The sequence below is a fragment of the Myotis lucifugus genome, unplaced genomic scaffold, assembly GCF_000147115.1.
Source record: "Myotis lucifugus unplaced genomic scaffold, Myoluc2.0 scaffold_17, whole genome shotgun sequence".
NCBI lineage: Eukaryota > Metazoa > Chordata > Mammalia > Chiroptera > Vespertilionidae > Myotis > Myotis lucifugus.
Window position 1 is genome coordinate 2,505,148 of NW_005871065.1, and position 25,294 is coordinate 2,530,441.

General features: G+C 34.2%; 1 protein-coding gene across 1 annotated transcript in view; it reads right to left on the bottom strand.

The window, feature by feature from the left end:
• Positions 1-25,294, bottom strand: part of CSMD3 (CUB and Sushi multiple domains 3) — an 831,991-nt gene that overhangs the window by 42,738 nt on the left and 763,959 nt on the right. The window contains 8 exon segments of the mRNA XM_006085310.3: positions 2,542-2,718; positions 8,106-8,288; positions 10,459-10,632; positions 12,918-13,103; positions 13,919-14,092; positions 15,781-15,954; positions 21,705-21,878; positions 25,090-25,284. Coding sequence (XP_006085372.1) covers positions 2,542-2,718; positions 8,106-8,288; positions 10,459-10,632; positions 12,918-13,103; positions 13,919-14,092; positions 15,781-15,954; positions 21,705-21,878; positions 25,090-25,284 — 1,437 coding nt within the window.

A 25,294-nucleotide genomic window follows, 5' to 3' on the forward strand; every position in this document is an offset into this window, starting at 1 on the left:
AGAGCCAGAAGAGAATAAAGAGACAGTGCCAGAGAGGACACACACTGGAAGAGGACTCTGAAGATCCAGGGAGAGAACTCCTGAGTGTTCAGGGGTCCCCTCAGCTCGGCCTGCACCCTCTCGCAGTCTGGGAGCCCTCAGGGGGATGTCCGACTGACAGCTTAGGCCCACTCCCTGTGGGCCTCTTTTAGCACTGCCTTGGAGGCAGGAGAGGCTCTTGCCACTGCCGCTGCACTCGCCAGCCAGAGCCCGGCTTCTGCCTGAGCAATGCTCCCCCTGTGGGAGTGCACTGACCACCAGGGGGCAACTCCTGCATTGAGTGTCTGCCCCCTGGTGGTCAGTGAGCATTAGAGCAATCAGTCGTTCTGCCATCTGGCCAAAACTGGCTTTTCGACATCCCCCAAGAGGTCTCGGATTGTGAGAGGGCACAGGCCAGGCCAAGGGACCCCACTGTGCATGATTGGGGCTGGGGGAGGGACTCGGGAGGGTGGCCAGCCATGGAAGGGCTGCAGGAAGACTCCAGGGTGTGTCCAACCCATCTCGCTCAGTCCCTATTGGCCGGACCCCAACAGCAAGCTACCCTACTGGTCGGAGCGTCTGCCCCCTGGTGGTCAGTGCATGTCATAGTGACTGGTTGACCAGTCAACTATCTGCATCCTGGTGGTCAGTGCACATCATAGCGAGCAGTTGAGCGGCCTTAGCATATCATTAACATATTACCCTTTGATTAGTTGAACGGCCAACCGAATAACTGGACACTTAGCATATTAGGCTTTTATTATATAGGATGTGGCTGCTATGTTCTATTCAATGCTTATTTCAACAGCCTCTTAGCCATAGTTTGCCTTCACCTTTGAAGAGACACAATGCACATGGAGTATCTCAACAGTCCTGTCATCACACACAATTTGGTGCAGGCAAGATATTATCTACAACAAATATTCTCCAGAATTACAGACATGACATGCCATTACTCTGATGACATCCTCCTCTGAGTAGATTCATTTGAGCCACTCATTCAGGATAAACAATACAAAGAATTTAAAGAAATACAAACAAACATACAAAAATAACTGATAGTTAAAAGGTACCAGTAAGAACTTTAAGGCTCAGATGGGTTGGTGTAGTATAAAACCAGCAAAGGCTATTGGAGATGAATCATTAGCCCACAAGGCAGGTTGAACATCTCTTCATATATCTATTGGTTGTTTGTATGTCTTCTGGAAAGAGGTGTCTGTTCAGGTCCTCCACCCATTGTTTTGCAATAGAGGACTGGATAAAGAAGATGTGGTACATATACACAATGGAATGCTACTCAGCCATCAGAAAGTATGAAATACTGCCATTTGCAACAACATGGATGGATCTTGATAATCTTATGCTAAGTGAAATAAATCTGTTAGAAAAACGCCAAGAACCATATAATTTCACTCATAAGTGGGATATAAAACTGAAACTCATGGACACAAACAGCAATGTGGTGGTTGCCAAGGAGAAGAAGGTGGGGGTGAATGGGGTCCTAATGTATGGTGATAAGAGATTTGACTTTGGATGGTGGGCACACAGTGCAGTGTACAGATCTTATAACATAGAAACCCACATCGAAACCTGAATAACATATTAACCAATGTCACCTTAATAAATGTAATAGATAGATAGATAAATGATAGATAGATAGATAGATAAATAGATAGATAGATAGATAGGCAAGTAAATAAGCCTAGTCAGGCCCTGGCCAATGTGGCTCAGTTGGCTGGAGCATTGTCCCGTACAGCAAAAGGTGGCAGTTTTATTCATGGTCAGGGCACTTACCCAGGCTGCAGGTTCAATCCCTAGTCAGGGCAGGTGCAGGAAACAACCAACCAATGTTTCTCTCTCTCCCTCTCTTCTTCTCCCACTCTCTCTATAATCAAGTTAAAAAAATAAAAACATAAAAATAAATACATAATAAAATAAAAAACCAAGCAGTTATTGATATGTGTTAGATTGGCAAAATAAAATTGCATTCTTTGTATTAATCTTGGTTATTGCTGATAATTCATCTCTATTCTTAAGATGCTGTTAAATTTCACTTAATGTCACTAATTTTCTGTGATCCCTCTTTCCTCTACCAAGTAATTCTTTTTTTGTTAATCTTCACCGGAGAATAATTTTCCACTGATTTTTAGAGAGAGTGGGAGGGGGAAAGACAGAGAGAGAGAACCATCCATGTGAGAGAGACACAATGATTGGTTGCCTGCCACACGCACCCCCAACCAGGGTTGGGGATCAATGTACATGCCCTTGACTGGAATCAAACCTGGGATCCTTCAGTCCATGGGCTGACACTCTATCCACTGAGCCAAACCAGCTAGAGCTGCGAAGTGATTTTTAAAGTCACTAGTATAAACTCTAACCATAGAATACTATCATCTTTTAATATGAAATACAAATATTCAATATCTTGCATGGTTTGATTGACTACAAGTTACACATATAGATGAATATACTCAAATAGTTTCACGTAACTAATGATGTTTAAAATATTGAGAAGAAACATACTTGTACAGTTAGGCAAAGTTCCAGACCACGTTCCATTGGCTGTGCACTGTCTAACTGAAGGTCCAGACAAGATGTATCCCTCTATGCAGGAATAAATTATTGAACTGGAAAATGTTGTGCCATCAATCCGAAAGACCTTTCCATTGGCTGTTGTTCCTGGGTTACCACACTGTACAGCTACAAGAGAGAAAAAAATAATAGTTAAGAGTATTTATAAAAATATTATAATTAGAAATCTCACAAAAAGTTAATCACTGGTGTTTTTAATTATCCAAAGGAGCTATAAAATCCTCTAAAATAAACATTGAATTATCTTTTACAATGGTTGAAATTCAAGATAAATTTACATTAATTTTATTAGTTTAATTACTAGAATACAAATCAGACAACAGCTATTTTTTAAAGTTTTTGTTAGTGGCTATCATAAAAACTTCAGAAAGTAATTACTTGAGTGTTGCCTATGGATACCACAAAATCTTTCAAGGAATGATTACAAGAGTCTCTGCCTGAAAAATAAATAATGTGAAATGGAAAGATATGAAACAATGAGATGCAACAGAAATTTACTATATAAGAGGACAGATATAAAATAAACAATTTAAATATTTTAAGAATCCATGTATATTTTTATTTATATAAGCATATAACTGATCTGAATTAAAATTGTATAATATCTATTTCCAGACCAAGGCATACAAAAAAATAGACTGAATAAACACAAAATCTAGAAATGGTTTTCATTAAGTTTTCAACATATCATAAACAGGAGTCACAAACACAATACCCCCTGTATTACTCTCTGTATTATGTTTAAGTTTTTGCCATCAACACCATGGTAAATTTTTAAAATATCGTAAAAGCGAGCCTATGTCACTGTATTACTAAATTTTGTTGTAACATAAAAGTTTAAAGTTATCTCTATGACTATAAAGTGTAATTATAGTTTCAGATAGTACCATCTACATCACTTGCGGCATCTAAAATATTTAATTTTGCCTATTCTTCCTTTACAGTGGTGCTGCATGTTTCTGTGTGTGTGTAGAGACAGGAGACTTAAACATTTTATTTTTATTACTTTTTTTTTTGTTAATCCTCACCTGAAGATATTTTTCCACTGATTTTTAGAGAGAGTGGAAGGGAAGGGGAGAGATGGAGAGAGAGAGAAACATCGATGTGAAAGAGATACATCAATTGGTTGCCTCCTGCAGGCTTACTGGGATGGAGCCTGCAACCGAAGTACAACCCCTTGAATGGAATCAAACCCACCACCCTCCAACTGGGGGGCCGACGCTCTATCCACTGAGCAAACTGGTTAGAGTGGAGACTTACACATTGTAAACAATTACAATAAAATCAAACTCTAGGTAAAATTTTCAGAAGAACATATAACATTAAAACAATGTTTGCTTCTGTTGTTCAGAGTAATTATCCTCTTCTATAGTAGCACCTGCCTAAAATAACAATCCAGTCACATTTATTTATGTGTCATGATCTATAGTCTTGAAACAATCCAAGTAGGATTTGAAAAATATCATCCTTGTTTTCAATGTCAGGTGATTTGCATTTTGAAATAGGGACCTCAGGCTCAGTCCATTTTTTTTGCACTTAATAAAAATTGAGAACTTCTCCATATCTGGTTTACAGATATGGACAAAAAACACTTCCACTTCTGTCCCTTGTCTCTAATTCCTCCACGCTTAGTAGACATATTTTTCTCACCAAGAGAATTATTTGAATTAAACACAAGTAAAAATAACTTTAAATGAAGAGAGGTAAGTGCATCGCCTATCATGAGTGAGGGCTGAAAACTCTGTGGACACAGTGAAAAGAAGCAGCAAATACTTCGCTTCTGTAATGCAGACATTTTTGGGGAAATGGCTTTATTGATACCTGTGAACACAGGCCCATTTATGTTTAGTATTAGCTGACAATGCCATCTCTCTCAGAATAATTTCTCAGCTGTCAGTTGACCTAACCTAATATAAAAGACATGTAACGTTCATTGATAACTCACCATGATAGCCACATTTTCAATGTTCTTAACCTCACAACAAATACTACGAGTTGATATTGATTTCAACACCATGTACTGGTTGGGAATTGAAGCACAGAGAGAATAAATTAGTTCTCCAAGGTCCCACAGCTAGTTCATGGCACAGTTCCATCTAGTACAAATTCCTCAGAAGATTCCGATAGCATATAATAAAAGTATTGGATCTTATTCAGGCTAGAAAATGGCTCAAACATAATATATTTTTGTCAATCGATTATTTTTTGTATCCAATGCATGATAGAAAGAATAGTTTACATTTGCCTTATATATTTCTAGAGAAAATTTTTTAATTAGGGGACCATTTTTTTTCTTTTTATCAAGGTGACTTCTCTGAAAAGACAAAAATAAATGGAAGCATAATGAAGAAATTAAAGGTCCTTTATAAATAAAGAAATAAGTTGATAAAATATTTATATAGCTATATATAAAATATGAAAACATATTCATTCTGATGTGTATTTTAGGCACCGTATAAAGCAAAGAGTATACAATAGTGAAATATTACCATTTTTAAAAACAGAACTATGCTATGCATGCTGTTTTATAATCTCATTCTCCTTACTTAACATAACAACTAGGGCATCTTTCTTTTATAAAGTTCAGTAACGGGATAGTTTTCCATTTTATGTATATTCATAATTTACCTATCCAATCCCCTGTTGATAACCACAAAATTTAGTTTTATTTCTTTATCATTTTTGGTTATAATATACTCTAGCTTATTAATATAAGTGTGTACATTGGTTCTATTTTGAGATAAATTTCTGAGAGTGGAAGTTCTGGATAATTTTCATTTTTGAAATATATTTTTATATAGAGTTACCAAAGATATTGTCATAATACACAGTTGAATCAATAATGTAGAAGTTTGCCTGTTTTCATACATCCTAATCAATGCGATGTGCAATAATTGTTAAAAACCTTGTCAGTTTGTAAAAAAATGATATATTCTTTACATTTGCCTGTTTACATTAAAGTAAAATTTTTAACACATTCATTTGATAGTTTTATTTTCACATGTGTTTTATCCATTACATTATAGGAAAGATATTATAGTTTATGATAAATTACTGAAGTAATATCATATTTCAGAGCATTTGGAAAAATAAGAGTAAAAGTACATCAAATTTCACCACTCTGTTCTATCATATTTGTTGTACCACCTTTTAAAAACTTTCTCTCAAATGAATGTCATTTCCCATGATTTTAATAGAGCAAACTTTTGAATCTTATTTTTAACTAAGTTTTATATGATTTACATTTTCTCACATTGATCCATGGCCTTTATTCTAATATCTTATTGACAATATATGCACTTATGTCATATAAATATACACTTGCTTATGTAATATTATTTCTAGTATTGTTGATACTAGAAAATGTGGGTGTTGTTCAGTTGAGTTCTTGTCTGGTGAAAATCAAAGCATGAAGTTGTGGACAAAAACAATTAATGGGAGCAAAGTTCACTGGGAGAAGCCAGTCCTGGGAAGGTGTAGCTCAGGTTCCGGGAGCAGCCCAGTGTCCAGAGCTTCCTTTTCATGTTAGTAGTTTAGCATCCAAGCTAATTAAAGGCTAATCGTCCACGTGTGGAGGCCCATATGGCCATAAGCCACGTGGTTGCAGGGATGTGCTCCCCTGCCATAGGAACGAACGTCAGGAACCCATTGCTTGTCAGGGAGAAGAGAGAGAGGGATTTAATTTAGGGTGGATAGTCTTGCTAGCTCCTAATTGGTCTTTTCAAATAATTCGGACTTGGCAATATCCTTTGAGTTGGTTTATACGCCTTAATGCCTTGTGATTGGTTATTTGCACGCTGCCTGTCTTAGCAACATCCATACATTTTAAAGTTCCTGCCTCTTGTGCGTGCTCTTCCTCCCCCACCCAGCTGGGGTGCCTTAGTAACTCCTCCTAGCTGGGTGCCCAGTTCTACTTCCTTTCCCATGGTCCCACCCCATCTACCTAGCTTCCTTCTGTCTCCTCATTGTTGAAATTACTTCCTGTTGTTACTTAATCAATTAGACATAAAAGTTGCAACTTTACTGTTATGTGTTTTTTTTAATATTTTAATTTTCTGTAGGAAAGAAATTCTCAAATACCAGTTAATAAAACAAAGCCATTTACATTCTATGAATATATACACATCTTTGTCAAATTAAATTTACTATAACAATAACAATACCTCTAGAAAAGTTTTTAAAGTTCTAGTTTTGTTGCATATACATAAGAATTTCATATTAAAACAGGTAAAATGATGTTTAATTATAATTTTTTGATTAGTAGATATGTTAAATATTTCTCAATAGGTTGCATTTTTGCTCTTCTTTATTTTCTGTTCATTTTCTTTGTCCATTTATCTACTAGAAACTGTTTTTCTAAATTATTTGTATGAGCACCATTTATGATAAAAATATTAATTCTGCTATTTTTAATAATTTCTTGTTCTTTTTTATCTATGAAGTGCACTTTACAGATAAAAAGTCAGCACCAGGTTGTATTCCATATAAAAACTATTTTGCAGTTAAGCTGAACAAAGGGCTAGCTTCCTCATGTATGACACCACTATAGAGACTTTGCCTTTGCAAAATCAGTTTGAGTAATAAAGTGAATAGTTAAGTCTTCCTGTCTTTTGCTCAACAACTTTCTCCAGCAACTCCTTTCCTATAATAGTAACTGAGTTGTAATGCTCTCTGAATTAAGATTTCTAAATTTGGTCCATTTTAAAAAAGGATAACTATCTTTCCTAGAATATGGATCCTAATTTTAAACACAATAAAATGTTTCTGAAATACAATCAATCAAAAACTGTCAAGAAATTCTGTTGGGAATTATTTCCTATTTATAAAACCAATACATTTTGATATGGTATTAAGTTTCAAAGATACCTCTACATGTTGAGTTTTTACACTAAAATTATCTTGAAAAGAACATTTAAATTATAAGAATAATTTTCCAGCAACATTTCATTTTCTATCCATTCTTGTAAAGACTTAACTATGTTAAATATGTCAGTCAGAACAATTAAAAATTTTATTCAAGCACCCTACATTTTAAAAATTCTAGTTTCAAACAATGTAACCTATGCATAAAAATCTCATTTATAGTTAGGCATCTTTATATCTTTCCATTTCTACAAACCTAAAAACTAAAATACATCTTGAGGTAAGGTTGATGTAAGAACAACCATTGTTTTCCCTAAAAGTGTCTACAATAGAGCACTGTGATACAGGGGAAAAATAAAACTTTTTAACAAATATGTTTAACTTTTCAACTCAGATGTTTGCTAAGATGTGAACAATGTTTATCTATAAATGACCCATCAGAAATATTTTTTAAAAAGTATTACCTATCATATATAGGATGTTGCCAGTAAAACTGGAATACTCCTGCTTTTATTCCATGGATGGGGACACTAAGAATTGGTAAGAGTAATTTCAGTAATACTAACAAATTGAATTTGGGCACACATTAAATTCCAGCAATTTCAATACATTTAATTTCTGCTTGAGTTTACCTTTGCATTCTGGCTGCCTTCCAGTCCAGCTGCCATTGGCCAAACATGTTCTTTCTTCTGAACCATGAAGGATATAGCCAGTATCACAAGCAAAATGTACAGAACTTTGGGTTCTGAAATTGCTTTCCTGTCTAGAACCATGACCAGGGGTACCCGGATCCCCACATGTACCAGTAGCATCGCCTGTAATTCAGTACAGTACAAGTTAATTTATTTCAATAAGCATTTACTATGTTCATGTTTTTGTCCGATATTCTTATAGGCATGGACTTTGTGCAAGTTGTTTTTAACGTGGTCAGTTGACTGGGTAGAATCATAATTCATATTTCCCATCTGAGTCCAGTCATAAGAAAAAGCCTAAGTGAAAAAGAAAGTAGTTGCAGAGTATGGTATTATTTTCCTTAGCAGTGATATTTAGATCTATTAAATAGGTTAATGTCATTTCGTTAGTATTTCCAGAACTTGGTCAATAATCAGGTTATTGGAAGATTTATAACTGATAGTTCTATGTTTGACAATGGGTTTACAAAACTAAAATTAAAGAACTGGATTTGGTAATTTTCATGTGTCCTTCTCTGAATTTTCTCATTACTGACAATCATTTTATTGTTGTTAAATTAGTATTGTAATGTACCAGAAAATACTAATGTTACATACAGTATTTCCTGTAACATTAAAATTTCACTCTCTAATTTTCTCTACCAATGACTACTGACCAAGATAAATGAGCTGCATAAATCTCGTATATGAAATACAAAAATAAATTGCAAATAATCAAAGATTAGAAACTCTATGTCAGTTCTAATAAGGATTTTGTTCATGACTAGGTGTTCACCTTTTTATGTTAGTGTTAAGAATTTACTTAATCCCTTATCATTTCTTAAACAATTCTAAACAAAATTGCTGCAGTATCGGTATATGGAGAGAGAGAGAGAGAGAGAGAGAGAGAGAGAGAGAGAGAAAGGAAGAAAGAAAAGGAAGGAAGGAAGAAAGGAAGGAAGGAAGGAAGGAAGGAAGGAAGGCAGGCAGGAAGGAAGGAAGGAAGGAAGGAAGGAAGGAAGGAAGGAAGGAAGGAAGGAAGGAAGAAAGGGAGGGAGGGAGGGAGGGAGGGAGGAAGGAAGAGGAAGAGAGAGATTCTTAAGTACTGGAAATGTTCTCTTTCTGTCTTCATGCCTTTTGACAAGCCCTGTGTATTTGAAATCCTTCTTTACACTTCCTCATTTTCATGAGATGTAATATTAACAACCACACAAACTTTAAGATAAGTATTACACCTTTAAATATCTATGTACAATTTATTTTTAGCAATTCAGCAGCAATTTCCAAATACATTGGGGTGTATATATATAATGGTATGTGACTATGTATACTCAGTTATCTGATAGTTTTAAAAGTCTATAGATTACATTTGAAGTCCCGTAAAGTTACTTCATAGATATTAACCACTAGTTACAAGGAAATTCTGAAATAAAGAACCCTACATGCAAAACAATGTAAAAAGAACTCCTAGTAAGTGTTCACCATGCTCTCCACAGATATAAAATAATATAAAGAGAATTGAAATATATAAAGCAAAACAGGCAGAAAAATAAGCACTACTATCTGGTTAGTGGATCAAATAGGGATGATCAAATAGGAAGACATCACAGATATAAAACTTAAATGATATTTTGAGAAAAGTATTAGTTTAAATAGCTCAAAAAAGATTTATCACTCACTCTGCAAACAAATTATTAATTAAAAATATACCTCATATTCACTTATTCTAAGATATAATAACAGAACAATGTGGGGCTACGGAAGCTCAGAAGTTATATGTTGCCTGTTAGTAAAAAAGAAAGTTAGAAAAGATAAATATCTTTCATAAAACTTGGCTTAGTTTAATTGAAGAAAACATTTAAGCCTTTCTTTTAAAGTATGCTATTAAGCAACCAATTGTTTAAAAAGTTTAATGGACACAAATTCTAACAGAAAAATCACTGAAATAACATAGCCTTCTGGGAAAAATTTTATTTGCAATCCACTAAAATAGAATAGCTACATAAACTTCAGTAGCTCACCATTTTAATGAACAAAGCACTTTACACAAAATAGCATTCTAAAACCAGTAATTCCTTACATTAGCCACAAAACAATTCAAAACATGTATCTGTCACTTATGATCTACAGGATTAGAATTAATTTAGGCTCTGAATTTATATTACCTTAAGTATTACAATAAATGTACAAATAATGTTACAGCTTCTCTCAGATTTTTACAAAACAAATGTAGTATTTTATCTCTTTTGTGCATATATTTCTAATAATAATAATGTAATTTCCAACACACATTGTCCAATTTTCTAAGTGGTACCTGAACAATGAGGTTGTGATCCACTCCAATGGCCATTTAACTGGCAGGTCCTTGATGAATGGCCTAGAAGGCTACGCTTTCCTGTGCAGGAATAGTGAACAGTGGACCCAAAGGTATACTTCTCCCCAGACAGGACTGCATTAGGAGGAACGCCAGGGTGTCCACAGTCAATCACTACAATACATAATTATTGGATATAAAATTTTTTTATATCTCCTATCGAACAACCTGCACCAACTTTCTACAAAGTAAACCAAAAGTAAATGATCTATTTAAATATATACAACCACCAGAAATCAAACATCTATGTGAAACCTGTCTTTAAAAAAAATAAAATGGAAGTTGGAGCTATAGGAGCAATTCTGTTATGCCACTCACTGTGAGCATGAGTTTCACAGGAACAATGCAAGTAAACATAAATGACTGAATGAGCATAAGTCTGCATGTACGGGGGTGGTGACTCTATGTTCATATGCACGTGTGCATGGGTTTGAAGTACATATGTGCCTAAATAAGGATGTGCAAATTAGTGAGAAGAGTATATGTGGGTTGGCTAATTAAGGACATAGGATGCTAATAAGATTTAAAATGAGCCTATATAGCAATTAAAAAGGAAGATTTTTGAGGCTGAATTTTCTTTATAATATAGAGGTAGTTTGGGAACTTACTGTATCTCCCTTTATTTATTTTTTTAAAATATATTTTATTGATTTTTTACAGAGAGGAAGGGAGAGGGATAGAGAGTTAGAAACATTGATGAGAGAGAAACATTGATCAGCTGCCTCCTGCACACCCCCTACTGGGGATGTGCCTGCTACCAAGGTACATGCCCTTGACCAGAATCGAACCTGGGACCCTTCAGTCCGCAGGCCGATGCTCTATCCACTGAGCCAAACCGGTTAGGGCTGTATCTCCCTTTAAAACAAACTTGAAAAAATACTGAATACAATAATACTCTAGAATATTAAATAGCACACAATAGACACAAACTTAATAAATCCCACACTATCAGGGAGTGCTATAAAACAAAGAAAGGCAAAAAAGTATATTGAGAGCTATGAAAATCTGAAGTTCATGTTTCCATGTCCTACAAAATATTTTAACTTGAATGTTATAGCCACCACACAAGGCCAAATAACTAAATTAGTGAAGCTATTAGACCAGTGAGTGCACAATAAGAAAGTCAAATGCACTTTAAGAAAAGTAATAACAATTGACTTAATTATTTGCATAGAATCTGAAATTTAATAGACATTGAATAAACTTCTATTTATTCATTAGTGCATGAATGGTGCTACAATTTTTTTTAAAAATCCCACCCCATGAAGTAAGGGCCTCTAAATAAAACATGACCATAAAATATTTTATAATTTAAAAATTAAGCATAATCAAAAATTATTTGCACAATGACTTTTTTATTTTTTTCATAGAATTTTTTCCTTTTTCTTTATTGTGCACAATGACTTTTCAAAAACCATATTTATATTGATTTCAGAGAGGAAGGGAGAGATAGAGAAACATCAATGATGACAGAGAATCATTGATCGGCTGCCTCCTGCATGCCCCACCCTGGGGATTGATCCTGAAACCCCGGCATGTGCCCTGACCAGGAATCAAACTGTGATCTCTGGTTCATGGGTCAAAGCTCAACCACTGAGCCACGCTGGCTGGGCCACAATGACTTTTTGACACAATACTCGTTCAATCTACAAAGTTATCTTTCCTGTCATGTCCAAGATTCACCAATTCTTTGAGAAACTTAGCTATACTTACTGAATTCCTAGAATTTATGTTCACTTCCCTATGTCCTTACATAATTTTTATTTCTGTTAAATTATTTTCACTATTATATCACTATAGATATGTTAATATCTGGTATAATTTATCTTATTTATATTCTACAACTCCAACATAACAGTTAACAAAATATACTCACTAAATATTCAATGACTTGATTTTATATATTAATACTTACTGCATCCATATGTGTATGAATCTAAATATGATAAATATTTATGATCAGTATGTTTTAAGTAACACTTTTGTTTAAATCCTCAAGTATACTGAAGCCCTAGTGGTTGTTTATATTAAGACTACTATTACCTTAAATGAAATCTGAAATAGTAGTACCAAAGACAATAAAAATGTTGTCTTTTTGGGATGAAATGAAAGGTGTGTGCTTTCCATATTCTATGTGCTCTATCAAAATTCAAAGTCAAAGAATGACAGAGAGCTATTCAGCACATTAATATTAATAAGACTGACATCTGGGAATTGAATTGGAAGAATGTAGGAAAGTATAATTTCAAAACAATAAAATAATAAAATCAAAAGCAAATTAAAATAATAATTAAAAACAAAATCCTTCTGATATATAGCTCTAGATATTTTCTAAGACAATAAATATCCATGCTGCTTACATGGCATTTTTGAAGGAAGAATTCACATTATCTACTTACTGATACATTCTGGTAAAGGTTTGTCCCAATGTCCATTTGGTTGACATATCAAAACTGAAGATCCAAATAAAAAATATCCAGGATTGCAGTCATAGAATACAACAGTACCATAGGTGAAGTTTCCATGTTCTATTTTACTTTCTCTTTTGGAATTGGGTGGAATTCCAGGATCAGAACAGTTCACCACTAACCAAATGAACAAATTTAAAAGGTATTTTGAAGTAACATGTATAGACCTAACATAGATTACTATAAGAAATTTAGTTGTAAAGGTACATTTAATAAAGCAAATTAAATATTTCAGAAATAAAATTAATATATTGACTATCTAAGATAATGAAATAAAATCTGGTCAATTTTTAAAATAAAGAAGAAAACTTTTTTGCAAATATTTTTAACAATAGCAACTCCATAAGCATTATGCTGAGTATAAATTTTAAAAATGATACTTTTTAAACTGTAGTTAAACCATAAAATAATGTAAAGATTATGATGATTTGGTTGAATTTTATGAGACAATATGAAGTATACCATACTTCTTTACAAAATGAAAAAACACCAAAAAATTATCTTTAATCAGTTTCTATGCAGAGAACAATAAATAAACCCACTCCCAATTCAGCTCTTATGGTAGTTCAGGCCTCAAACATATTTTTCCAAAATATGAAAACAAAAGGCCATACGTAAGTTCCATTAATTTGGAGTAAATTGGAGGTAAAAGAATCTTAAAGACTTTTTGTATGTAGTCACAAAATAGATAAAAGCTATTAAAGTTAAGCAGCTGAAATTAAACCTGCCAGTTTTAACTTATAAAAGAAATAAGTTAAAAAGTAAGGAAGACGGAAAGCATTGATAATGAGATGATATTAACATTAAATCTTTTTGTTTGAGTAGCTGAAAACGGTCCACTGTTCTGCCCCAGCTGTTTCAAATGTTATCATCTACGTTTACACAGACACATTATTACCATGCTCTAAGCTGGACCAGAGTTAGACTCTTACCTTTGCACACTGGTGGGGGATGGCTCCATTGTCTGTTGGCCTGACACTGTGCCTTTGTTGGCCCTTGCATGAGATACCCAATATTGCAAGAGAATGTTACCACATCATTAAAGTTGAATCCATTTCCACTTGTTCTTCCATAAATCGGACTACCAGGGTGACCACAGCTGACAGCTAAGAGCAATAAGTTGGGGCAGGAGAATCACAAAACAATATTTGGTTATCAGTAATCACGACAACTACACTTAGCCATTTCAAACACTGTAGGAAGAAGAGACTTTTATGTGAAAACATATCTAAAGTACTTTTACTAATGTAAAGGAACAATTTAGAATGGTAAAACAATCTACTCTAAAAGAAATATTACATTAATAAGTAGACAATCATTTGCCATTGTGGTGCACAATGTTTAGAGTTTCATGGTACCTTTTTATTCTCTTTATTTTGGGGCGGGCAGGAGGAAGGGAGAGAAGACTGAAATTTAAAAATCTGGGCAAGACTGATGTCATTAGTAGCAGAAGGAAATGAAACTGAACCACTTTTCCTTTTCCAGTCAAGAATTGGAAGATAGCTGAAGGCAGTTTTTGTATTTAACTTTGAAGTTATTTATTTTAATATTTATACCATCAATTTTTACAAACAATAGATGGATAAGCAAAGGTGTGTTTGCAGAATAATTTAATGTGACTATAAAATGTGAACCATAAAAATGATGCTGTATTAGAATTCTTACTGGTTTATTTTCTTCACAATTGATATTGGACAATGTAGCACAATTTTGTTTGTAAATAATGGTATCAATTAATGAATTATTTAAATCATTGTAGTGTTACGGTTCCATTCCTGATTTTATGCAGGGCTGGCTCTTCCCAAACACTTCGTATTTCTACGAACTATTGCACAGCATCATCTCACTCTATAATCAGAGCAACTCAAGTAATAGTCCTTCATAATTGGGCGCAATGAGAAACCAGAGTCACTTTTAGTATCTTTGAAATGACCCAAGAGCAGTTATTCTTCAGCTGTGTTGTTAATGTCAACCTACTCATTTGGAAATTTAGCTGCATCTTATTGTTGTTAAAATTATTGATAAAGAAATCTGTTTTGCCCCAAGGGCCAATTTTCATTTATAGTTTAATTATTCAAAAAGAAAAATAGTGGTATTAGTTGGCTATGCTTGAATATAAATGGAAAAAATCTAGGAAAGGCACAAACATAATTTTGCTGTCTGTAAGTCATCACTAGACATTCAGTATTTGTGTGTATGGGGGGGTGTACACCTTAGAAAAGTAGTTTTAATTTTTAAATATACGCTGTATTATCTTATTAAACCTCAACACACAAAAGTATTTTACATGAAACTAGAATTTCTGTTGATTGTATAAAAATTGACAATGATGAAATTTATACACATGGATGTGATTAGTTATAGAATATGTATTTTCTGTGACTACACACTAAAAGTCACATGCATTATTTATCTGAAGCTGCCAAAATCTCAATTGTATGATCCTATCATGTTACAATTACAACATATTTGCAGTGTTTGTTCTCATTTTCTAACATCAGTTTTAATATAAATGTCAGTAATTGGGAAAGGAAATAATTAGGAAAAAATATAAGAAACCCATTGATAATGACTTTCAGGTCCAAAAAAGGACAGAATATTATGTGAAACTATTATGTACTGTTGGGGATTCAGTGGTGTAAGGAAACATAATAGAATTTACATATACATACACAAATATGTGTGTGTGTGTGTGTGTGTGTGTGTGTATACTTATATAACTTAACTAAGAAAAAAATTTACTGGTTATGCATGAGAACAGAGGTCTCTAATTACTTCTGCCATGCTTACTTACGCACACAGGATGGGAGTTGACCAGACCAATTGTGATCCTGCTGACATATTCTCACTGAAGAACCAATCAATCGAAAGCCAGGATTACATTGATAAACAACTGTGTCTCTGTACCCATAATTTTCTCCAATGACTTGACCATTCACAATGAGTTCTGGAATTCCACAGTGACCCGCTGAAATGGTCAGAAAGTGATAATTTTAAAACTGTGATCTATATTTTATTTGTGTATGTCTATACATATGTAACATTACTAAACTTTTAAAGTTTACTTAGAAGCATGACATATATATATATATATATATATATATATATATATAATGCAAATATGATAATATGACATAAGATACTCAATAAAATGCCATGTATTATGGAATTTAAAAAAACACTTTTAGTAACACTTGTGTCTATAATAAATTAGAATTTCAATCTAAAAATTAAAATGTAACATCGAAATTTGAGAAATACAGATAAAGCAGTGCTCAGTGGGGAAATTTATATGATGAAGTGCTTTTATTAGAAAGTTAAGATATATAATCAATGATCTAAGATTCTACCATAATAAGAGGAAAAAGAAGAGCAAAATAAAAAAGAGAAGAAAGTAAAACTAAAGTAGGTAGATGGAAGATTACATTAAAGACAGTTAAAGAAATAAAAAGAAGACAGAAAAACTATAGAGAATGTCATCTAAACTAAAACTTATTTTTTTTAAAAACAGCAACAAATTGGTAAAACCCCTGGCTAATCTCATCAACACAAAATTAGAGATAACACCATTACCAAAAACAGGAATGAATGAAGTGATATCACTACAAGCTTACCAAAAATAAAATTATAAGAAAATATAAAGAAGAGCTTGATGCCAGTACATTTAACAGTTCAGAAGAAGACAAATTCTTTGAAAATGATATCATACCAAAGTGAACACAAAAAGAAAATAAAAAATTTGACTAGTTCTTTATCTATCAAAAATATTTATATTCTTAAAACCCTTTCCATACACAAAAACACAGACACTCTGGCTCCGACATTTTCACTTGTAAATTCGATCAAATAGAAAAGAAAGAATCACTTGCTAACTTGTTTTATGAGGTACTCCTTGTTGCAATAGTAATCCCGGGGGAAAAAAACATGAAAAGAGCAATGTCTTTTATGACCATTAGTCTAGAAACATAAATAATTATACAGAATATCTGGCGTTTACCCAAAAATGAACAGCTGGTTTAAGATGCAAAATCAACCACTGTAACACATACCATATTAAAGGAGAATTCCTTTGGGGATTATGTACTCCCAACTTTTCAGGAGCTTCCTTTGGCTCCACCAATCTGGCCAAAAGCCCAGGTTAGACTGACAGATAAACACCTTCCCTAGTCATTTCAACTTCACTATGCTTGTGCCCGTCTTCCTCTTCCCCCATGATCGGCAGGGAATGGATCGGTGGTTACCTGGGGAGTGTGAAATTGCAGCTTCCTGGTGAAGCTACCCAGGTGACCATTCTTACAATGTCTGGCCTCCCCTTTGCTCCTTTCCTATTATTAATAATTAATACTAGCTAGCTAGTAACAGAACTGGTAAAAGAAGACATTTCTCTTGCTTTCCTCTGCTTCCTTGAACTAACCCCTGGTCCTGCCATAGTCATGTGGCCCTAGACGTGGATGGCCCAGGGCCATGTAGACCCCACACACAATGAACTGCAGCAGGGAACACAAGCTAACCGAGCCAGATGCTGGACTGAATGGTGCTTCAATATGGAATGGAGGCTACAGGCAGTGGCTTTGATCTTGGCCCTGCTGAAGTTCAAAGCCATGGTGGGACAAGGGAGATGGGCCTTGGAAACCCATGGGTTTACTTCCACAGAAATAAAACTTTCTACGACACTTCATCCTCCCATAGGGGCCTCAGGAAGTTTTTACTGCCGCAACCATCCAAGAAGCCCACTTCCACCACTGAGAGGTGGGCACATGGGTGTCCCCACTAAGAACAGTTCTATTTGACATTGTTTGATTGGCCTTATCCATTGCAATACATTAATATACAAAAAGAAACAAGATCATAAATTTGGAAATTTTTGTTTTCAAAAGGAAAATTTTCCTTTTCAAAAGGAAAACTATTCTATGCTTAGATAATATATATGCAGAAAATCCTATTTTAAGAAAATACTAAAACTAATAAGAAAGTTTAGCAAGGTTGCAGGATACTAGATAAGTATTTTAAATAGTTATGTTTTTATATACTAGCAGCAAACAATTGGAAGTGTAATTAAAAATGAACAATTTCACTTATAATACTATAAACACACTGAACATTATGAGGAATAAATTTAGCAACAGACATTCATTAACTCTATGCTAAAAATACAAAATATTGCTATTGCAAAAAAAGTTAAAAAAATTTAATAAAGACATAAATATACTAAACATACTATGTTCATCATTGGAAACTTCAATATTGTTGGATGCTAATTCTCCACAAATGATCTATAGATTTAGTGCAATCCTGATCAAAACATACCGGGCATTTTTAAAAATAAAAATCAATAAATTAATTCCTAAAGTTTTATGAAACTGTGGAGGACCTACAGTATCCAAAGTTGCCTTGAAAATTAAGAACAAATTTGCAGGGCTGACATACAAAATTTCAAAACAAAATATATTTTATAAATAATGCCAAATATCCTTCTGGGGCGGAAAATACACACACACACACACACACACACACACACATATATATACCTCAACATCAACATCTTAAAAATAGGTCATAGGTATAAAAGTAAAACTAAAACTAAAATTTCTAGAGGAAAACATGAAAGAAAATTGTAGTGACTTATGGTTGAGCAAAGGTTTTCTAAACAAGATACAGAAAGCAATAACCAAAAAGAAAAAAAAAGATAAACTTTATATAAATTTAAAACTTCTACACATCAAAAGATACCATTATGAAATGAATACACAAGTCACAGACTGGGAGGAAATATTTAGAAAACACATAATGATAAAGATCTTGCAACCAGAATATACAGAGAACTCTTACAGTTCATAATAAAAGGCAATTCAATATAAAAGATACTTTACCACTTCACAAAGGAAAATTTACAAATGGCCAATAAGCCCAAGAAACTGTACTACATCAGTAGTTATCAATATAATGCAAATTAAAATATTGTAAAATAGCTTTATGCACCCAACAGAATGAATAAAATTAAAAAACTGACTGTACCACATGCTGGAGAAATTGTGAGACCACCAGAACTCTACCAGGAATTTTACACCTGAATATCCAAAAAAATAAATGCATATACCCACAATAATAGTTTTATACAAATATTCATAGCAGCTTTAATCAGTTTTACATGAATATTTATAGGAACTTTATTAATAATAGTCCCAAACTGACCAGGGCCCAGGTGTCCATCAACAGAGAAATAGTTAAGTATGGCAGATTCATACAATGGGATTCTACTAAGTGATAAGAGAAAAATTACTGATACACATATCAGCATAGATGAAAGAGAATGAAAGAAGCCTTACACAAAAGGGTATATATTTTAGGAATCCATTCAAATGAATTTCTAGAACAGGGAGAACTAACATACATGAAAAAAATCAGAATAGTTATTGTCTCAGGGTTGGGGAGAAGAGCTGCTGACTGGCTGGGAAGGGCCATGGGAACCTTTCTGAGGTAAGGGTAATGCTCTGTAACTACACTGTGATTTGAGTTACACAGGAGTACATGTAAAAACTCATCTAAAGTGTATTTATGATATGTGCATGTCATTGTACATACAATTTATCACAGTAAAAAAGGAAAGAAAATGTTAAGGAAATATTGCACTCCGGCTAATGATATGCATGCTGAAATGTTTTGCAATGAAGTGTACCAATTTCCGTAACTTACTTCAAAATGCATCAAAAATAAAATGAATTGATGGATTGATAGAAGCTTGAAAGGATAATGGATAGGTAATAAGCAAATACAACAAAATGCTACTTGTAGAATCTGGACTAGAGGTGGACATAATGCGTGTTCAAAGTTAAGTCTTTCAATTGAAAAATGCATAATAAAATGTTGGGGGGCTGGAAATAAATGCATTCTATTTAGATAAATAATTATAAGCATATTCTAGTGGCATTCCAAGCCCAAAGTGTCTGGGGCTTTAAGGACAAGTTGTTTTCAAACATGAGGAGAATGACTGGACTACATGAATCTGTAAGGTCACTGTAAGCATAAGAAGCTAGGATTTGCTTGTTTGGCAACTGCGCTTTCCTCCTACCAACATCCTTTTAAATTTATATCTGATGTCAACACTATGTCCTCTGCAATGGATGATGATGTTGTCTTCACAGACTGAGAGACAATGTTTTCTCATAAATATTGCTTTTATTTCCTGTCTCTTCACAGAATAAAATCAGGATTTTAAATAGATGAATAAAACCACCTTCTATAGCGGGGGGAGGGGGGAGGGGGGTTTCCAGCCATATAAGGCCCACAAAATCATTTGGTCGGGTCCTGCCAATGCATCAGTGGTGAGTTAATTAAATGTTTGACCAAATATAGCAGGCTAATTTTTAAGTTGATAATTTTGTAGGCCCACAAAGATGTTATAAAAATCCAAATGGCTCTCGGCAGAAAAAAGGTTCCCCACCCCTGCTCTATAGGCAATAGTCAATAAGTAATATACAACAATAGCTCATAAGGGCATAGAGGCATAAAATATAATATTTTAAATTTAGTTTTCCTATAGATTTTCAAAGGTATAAGTAAACTAAATAATCCGTACTTGAAATCAGCATATCCAAAATCAGTTTAGGAATTGTTAGGAAACATTTTTATTTGATTAACCCTATATTAATACATAAAGATATAATGTACTTACTTTTTTATACAGTATTCATATTGCACATTAAATGTATGTACTCTTACAAAGGAACTGTTGTTGCTGTGTTTTAACAAATATGTCTGGGGGGAGGAATTTTACGAAACCTCTAACCAAATATTTCCAATTTCAAGTTGTCATCGCATTACCATGAATATTTTCAAGCTTATTAGCAAAACAGTGTGCATTTATTTATTTAGTTAGCTATTCATTTATTTTGTTAATCCTCACCGAGGATATTTTTCCATTGATTCTTAGAGAAAGTGGAAGGGAAGGGGAGAGACAGAGAGAGAAACACTGATGTAGGTCAGTTGCCTCCTTGCCTCCCGCACACAGCCCAATGGGGGATCTAACCCACAACCTAGATATGTGCCCTGACTGGGAATCCAACCTGCCACCTTTTTGTGTACTGGACGACACTCCAACCAACTAAGCTACCTGGCCAGGGCTAATTCAGTGTCTTTTATTCCATGTGGATATATATATATATATATATATATATATATATATATATATATATATATATATATATATATATGATAAATTGAAAGAAGCTTAAGGGGGAAAAACACTATTTGTCTTAAAATCAGGTTTGAAAAAATAGTTATTTTAAAGTTTTAGTAGAAAGTAATATTACACATGTTGAAATTGTAAAATTAAAAGGGAGAAAGATATTTAAATGTGGAAATTATTTTTCTTCTTTAGTCATTATCTTAAGCAAATAGGTGAAACTATGGTTTAGAATGAATTAATTGCTACGATTACTGCAGCTGAGTAGGCAGACATGACTTTCAGAAATTAGTTTTCTCCTTTTTATTTCCACCATGCCTGGAATACAATGTGTCTCTCCTAATGACATGAGTCTCATTTGCCATACTAGTTGATTAACTTTCTGCAGTGTCTGTTTAATAGCTTTTCCACCATGAGACATTTTTAAAGTTAAGTATTTTCTAGTTTTTTAGAATCCTTACTGAGTGAATGAAAGTTTCCCCTTTTCCAGAGGGGAGAAAAAAATGTTTAGTTAGAATGATTTGGAAATGTTGTACCTAGGCATCTGGTCTCAGATCCACTCCAAAGGCCCGACGAGAGGCATTCCCGTACAGCGGAGCCCACAAGAATGAATCCCGCGTCACAGGTGAAGATGGCTGTGGAGCCATAGGAGGTTTGAGTTCCAATCTTATTTCCATTTGGAGGAGTAGGTAGTTCTCCACAGGAAATAACTACAAAACAATAAAAATTGAAAACTCTTAAATACATAGTTAATACACACTTGTAACTAAACCATGCTTGTAGCATTTTGAATTTCCTATGATTTCACATATTTACAATGAATCTGACATCTGTAAACCATGTTTGAATGCATGTGAAAAATGTAGAGAAAATAGATGTCATAGTTAAAAGTTGCTCCCCTTTAACATCCCATAAAAATCCTCTAAGTTACAGTGACATGTGATGAAGCTGTTTTATTTGCACCTTTTACTTAGCCAACCTGGTTTTAGAGGGGTGGAAAAATCATCAGATCTTTCTCTGACTCATCCAGTGACATCGGGCAATCCCTTTGACTTACCTGAGCCAAAGTTTCCTCATCATCTAAACAATGCTAACACAGTAATTATAATTACTTTTGTTGAGGGCCCTGTAGTTTATAAAGAATGCTTTGTATATGAAGCATTTGGTTCTCACAAGAACCATTAGATATAATTATATTTCACATTGTGTTTGTAGGTTTTAAAAATTGAAAAAGAGAGATTAAGTCACTTGCTAGGTCATTTAGAACCCAGCTCTTATGACTCTGTCATATTTAAAGATTACAAATGAAGTCTTTTTCTAGAAAAGAATAATGGATTATGTTTATTGAGTCCTTATTTTGTTACCAGAAAATATTACGAATCTTTTCATTTATGTAATTCTCAGAACTCTGAGATAGATTCAGTCATGGTCTGAATTGTATACATTAGGATAAGATATGAACACACAGAAATTAAGTAATAAGGTCACACAGCCTGTAAATAGCTAAATCGAAATGTAAGTCCAGCAGTCTAACTCCAAATCCAACACGTCACCTTCAGCACATATATTTTATTCTGCCTCCAGCTCTGGCTTTCAGCTCCAGGCTTTAGATGGCCATGAGATAAACAAATAGAAAATTTGCAAACTTTAAATATTTGCATATAAAACTTAAAATGTATTGATTGTTTTGAACTAATGCCCAAAAAATCCTTTGAGGTAGCTATATTATTTATTAACATTAATAATATTAATGTATATTGTTTTAATTTAAATAATGAGTAAATAATGGACCAGAACATTTACTATTTTTTCTATTTTCTCAATGAGTTGTACTTGTTAGAGTCCTTGTTGCTCCTCATTCGTAGCTGTGGGCAGGAACCTGATCATACTGATCAAGTGAACCCTTCTACATAATGGAGGACTGAGCACAAAGGAACCAAACATCTATTGAAAGATTAATGTTCCTGCTGTAGATCATTTTTCCTACTCTTTGAAATATCTCTATGTTATGTGCCTTTTAATGAAATTCTGTTTTTAAAAATGAGGGTGGAGGCAGGGAAAGATCCTGGGAGAAAAACCCTAAGGCAGTGATGGCGAACCTATGACACGCGTGTCAGAGGTGACACGCGAACTCATTTTTTTGGTTGATTTTTCTTTGTTAAATGGCATTTAAACATATAAAATAAATATCAAAAATATAAGTCTTTGTTTTACTATGGTTTCAAATATCAAACAATTTCTATATGTGACACAGCACTAGAGTTAAATTAGGGTTTTTCAAAATGCTGACATGCTGAGCTCAAAAGGTTGGCCATCACTGCCCTAAGGAATAGGGTAAGAATTTACAAATACAGATGCCATATTTTTAGAATATCAATTAAAATTTAGATATCTATCTTGTGGATTTTAATCCATCAATATGACTATCTTATAAAAGTATAATCCCAAAGTCCTATGTTTACATAGAGATTAAAAATAAATTTTAAAATAGAATATAAGTAGAAGAAAACTATGTAAGTATGTACTTATTACACATAGATAGCTGTCTGCTATGTTAAACTTCTTACTCATCATTAGACTTCTGATTCCTTTATCAGTTTATTTATAAAATATGTGTCTATGCCATAGGTGGCATAGAGTTATGTTGGACACAAAATAAAAGGATTAATTTTCAGCCTAGCATATTTCCTGGCACTAAGTAAACAATAAATGCACTGAAGGAAACTACTTCAAAGGGAGTTTGAGATATTTCATCTCAATATTCTATGTATAGTTATTTGCTCTAAATAAGACATTTATAAAAATGCATAAAAAGACAATATGCTTAATTTGATTCAATAAGTCTTTATTGAGCTCTTGCTGTGAATCAAGTTCTAACTGACATTTTTCAAGACATCATACCATTAAATTTTTATAATAACTATGAGATATGCATTATCATTCTATATAATAAAGATGTAATATGCAAATTGACTGTCATGCCCTCGCACAAGATGGCTGCCCCCATGTCGTCACAAGATGGCCTCCCCCATGTTGTCACAAGATGGCCGCCACAAGATGGCTGGCAAGGGAGGGCAATTGGGAGCAAACAGCCCAGCAGGGGAGGGCAGTTGGGGGTGATTAGAGAGGGTGCAGGCTGGGCTGAGGGACACCCCCCACATCCAGTGCCTGCACCCTCTTCAATCCGGGATCTCTCTCACAATTCGGGACTGCTGGCTCCTAACTGCTCACCTGCCTGCCTGACTGCCCCTAACTGCCCTCCCCGGCTGGCCTGACCACCCCTAGCTGTCCTCCCCTGCCAGCCTGTCTGCCCCTAATTGCCCTCTCCTGCTGGCCTGATCGCCCCTAACTGCCTCTGCCTCAGTCCCCGCCACCATGGCTTTATCTGGAAGGACGTCTGGAAGATGTCCAGTCTAATTAGCATATTACCCTTTTATTAGTATAGATAGTGAATAGAAGATGGGGTTATAGTCAGACTGCTTGGGTTGAGTCCCATTTCTCCACCATTTATAGGTTCTGTGAGTAGTGCAAAATGGTAAAATCTGGGGCATAGGTTCCTTTCTGAGAAAATGGATATAATATCAACTAATTTATAGTATGGGAACTAAGGAATAAAATAATACATGTAAGGGGCTAAAAGCAGTGCTGGCAAATTGTTAATATGCAGTAAGTATTTTCTAGTTGTTGTAGTAAGTGATAGACCAAGAATTCATACACAGATTTCTGAATCCAAAGCCAATGCTTTTTTCATAAGCACTTACTAATAAAAAATTAGAAAAATTTTAAATGCAATGAGAATAAATGACCTGTTAAACATTATATTATGTCATTGCTCTAGTGTGTTTGGAAAAAGAAGTGATCAAGAGACTATCCATCACCAAAGATAGCTTATGAAATAAGTTGAGCAGAATGCATACTTACTTTGGCAATATGGTCTTTCATTTCTCCAACTCCAGGTACCGTTAGGAAGGCATTCAATAGAAGCAGGACCTAATCCATGATAACCAGGGTCACAGCTGAAAACTACCTTGGTTTTATATTCATAGTGGGAGCCATTCACAATTCGCCATCTTCCATGTTCCAAGGTAAAGGAATTGATGCTTGGACATGTGACAACTATATAAAC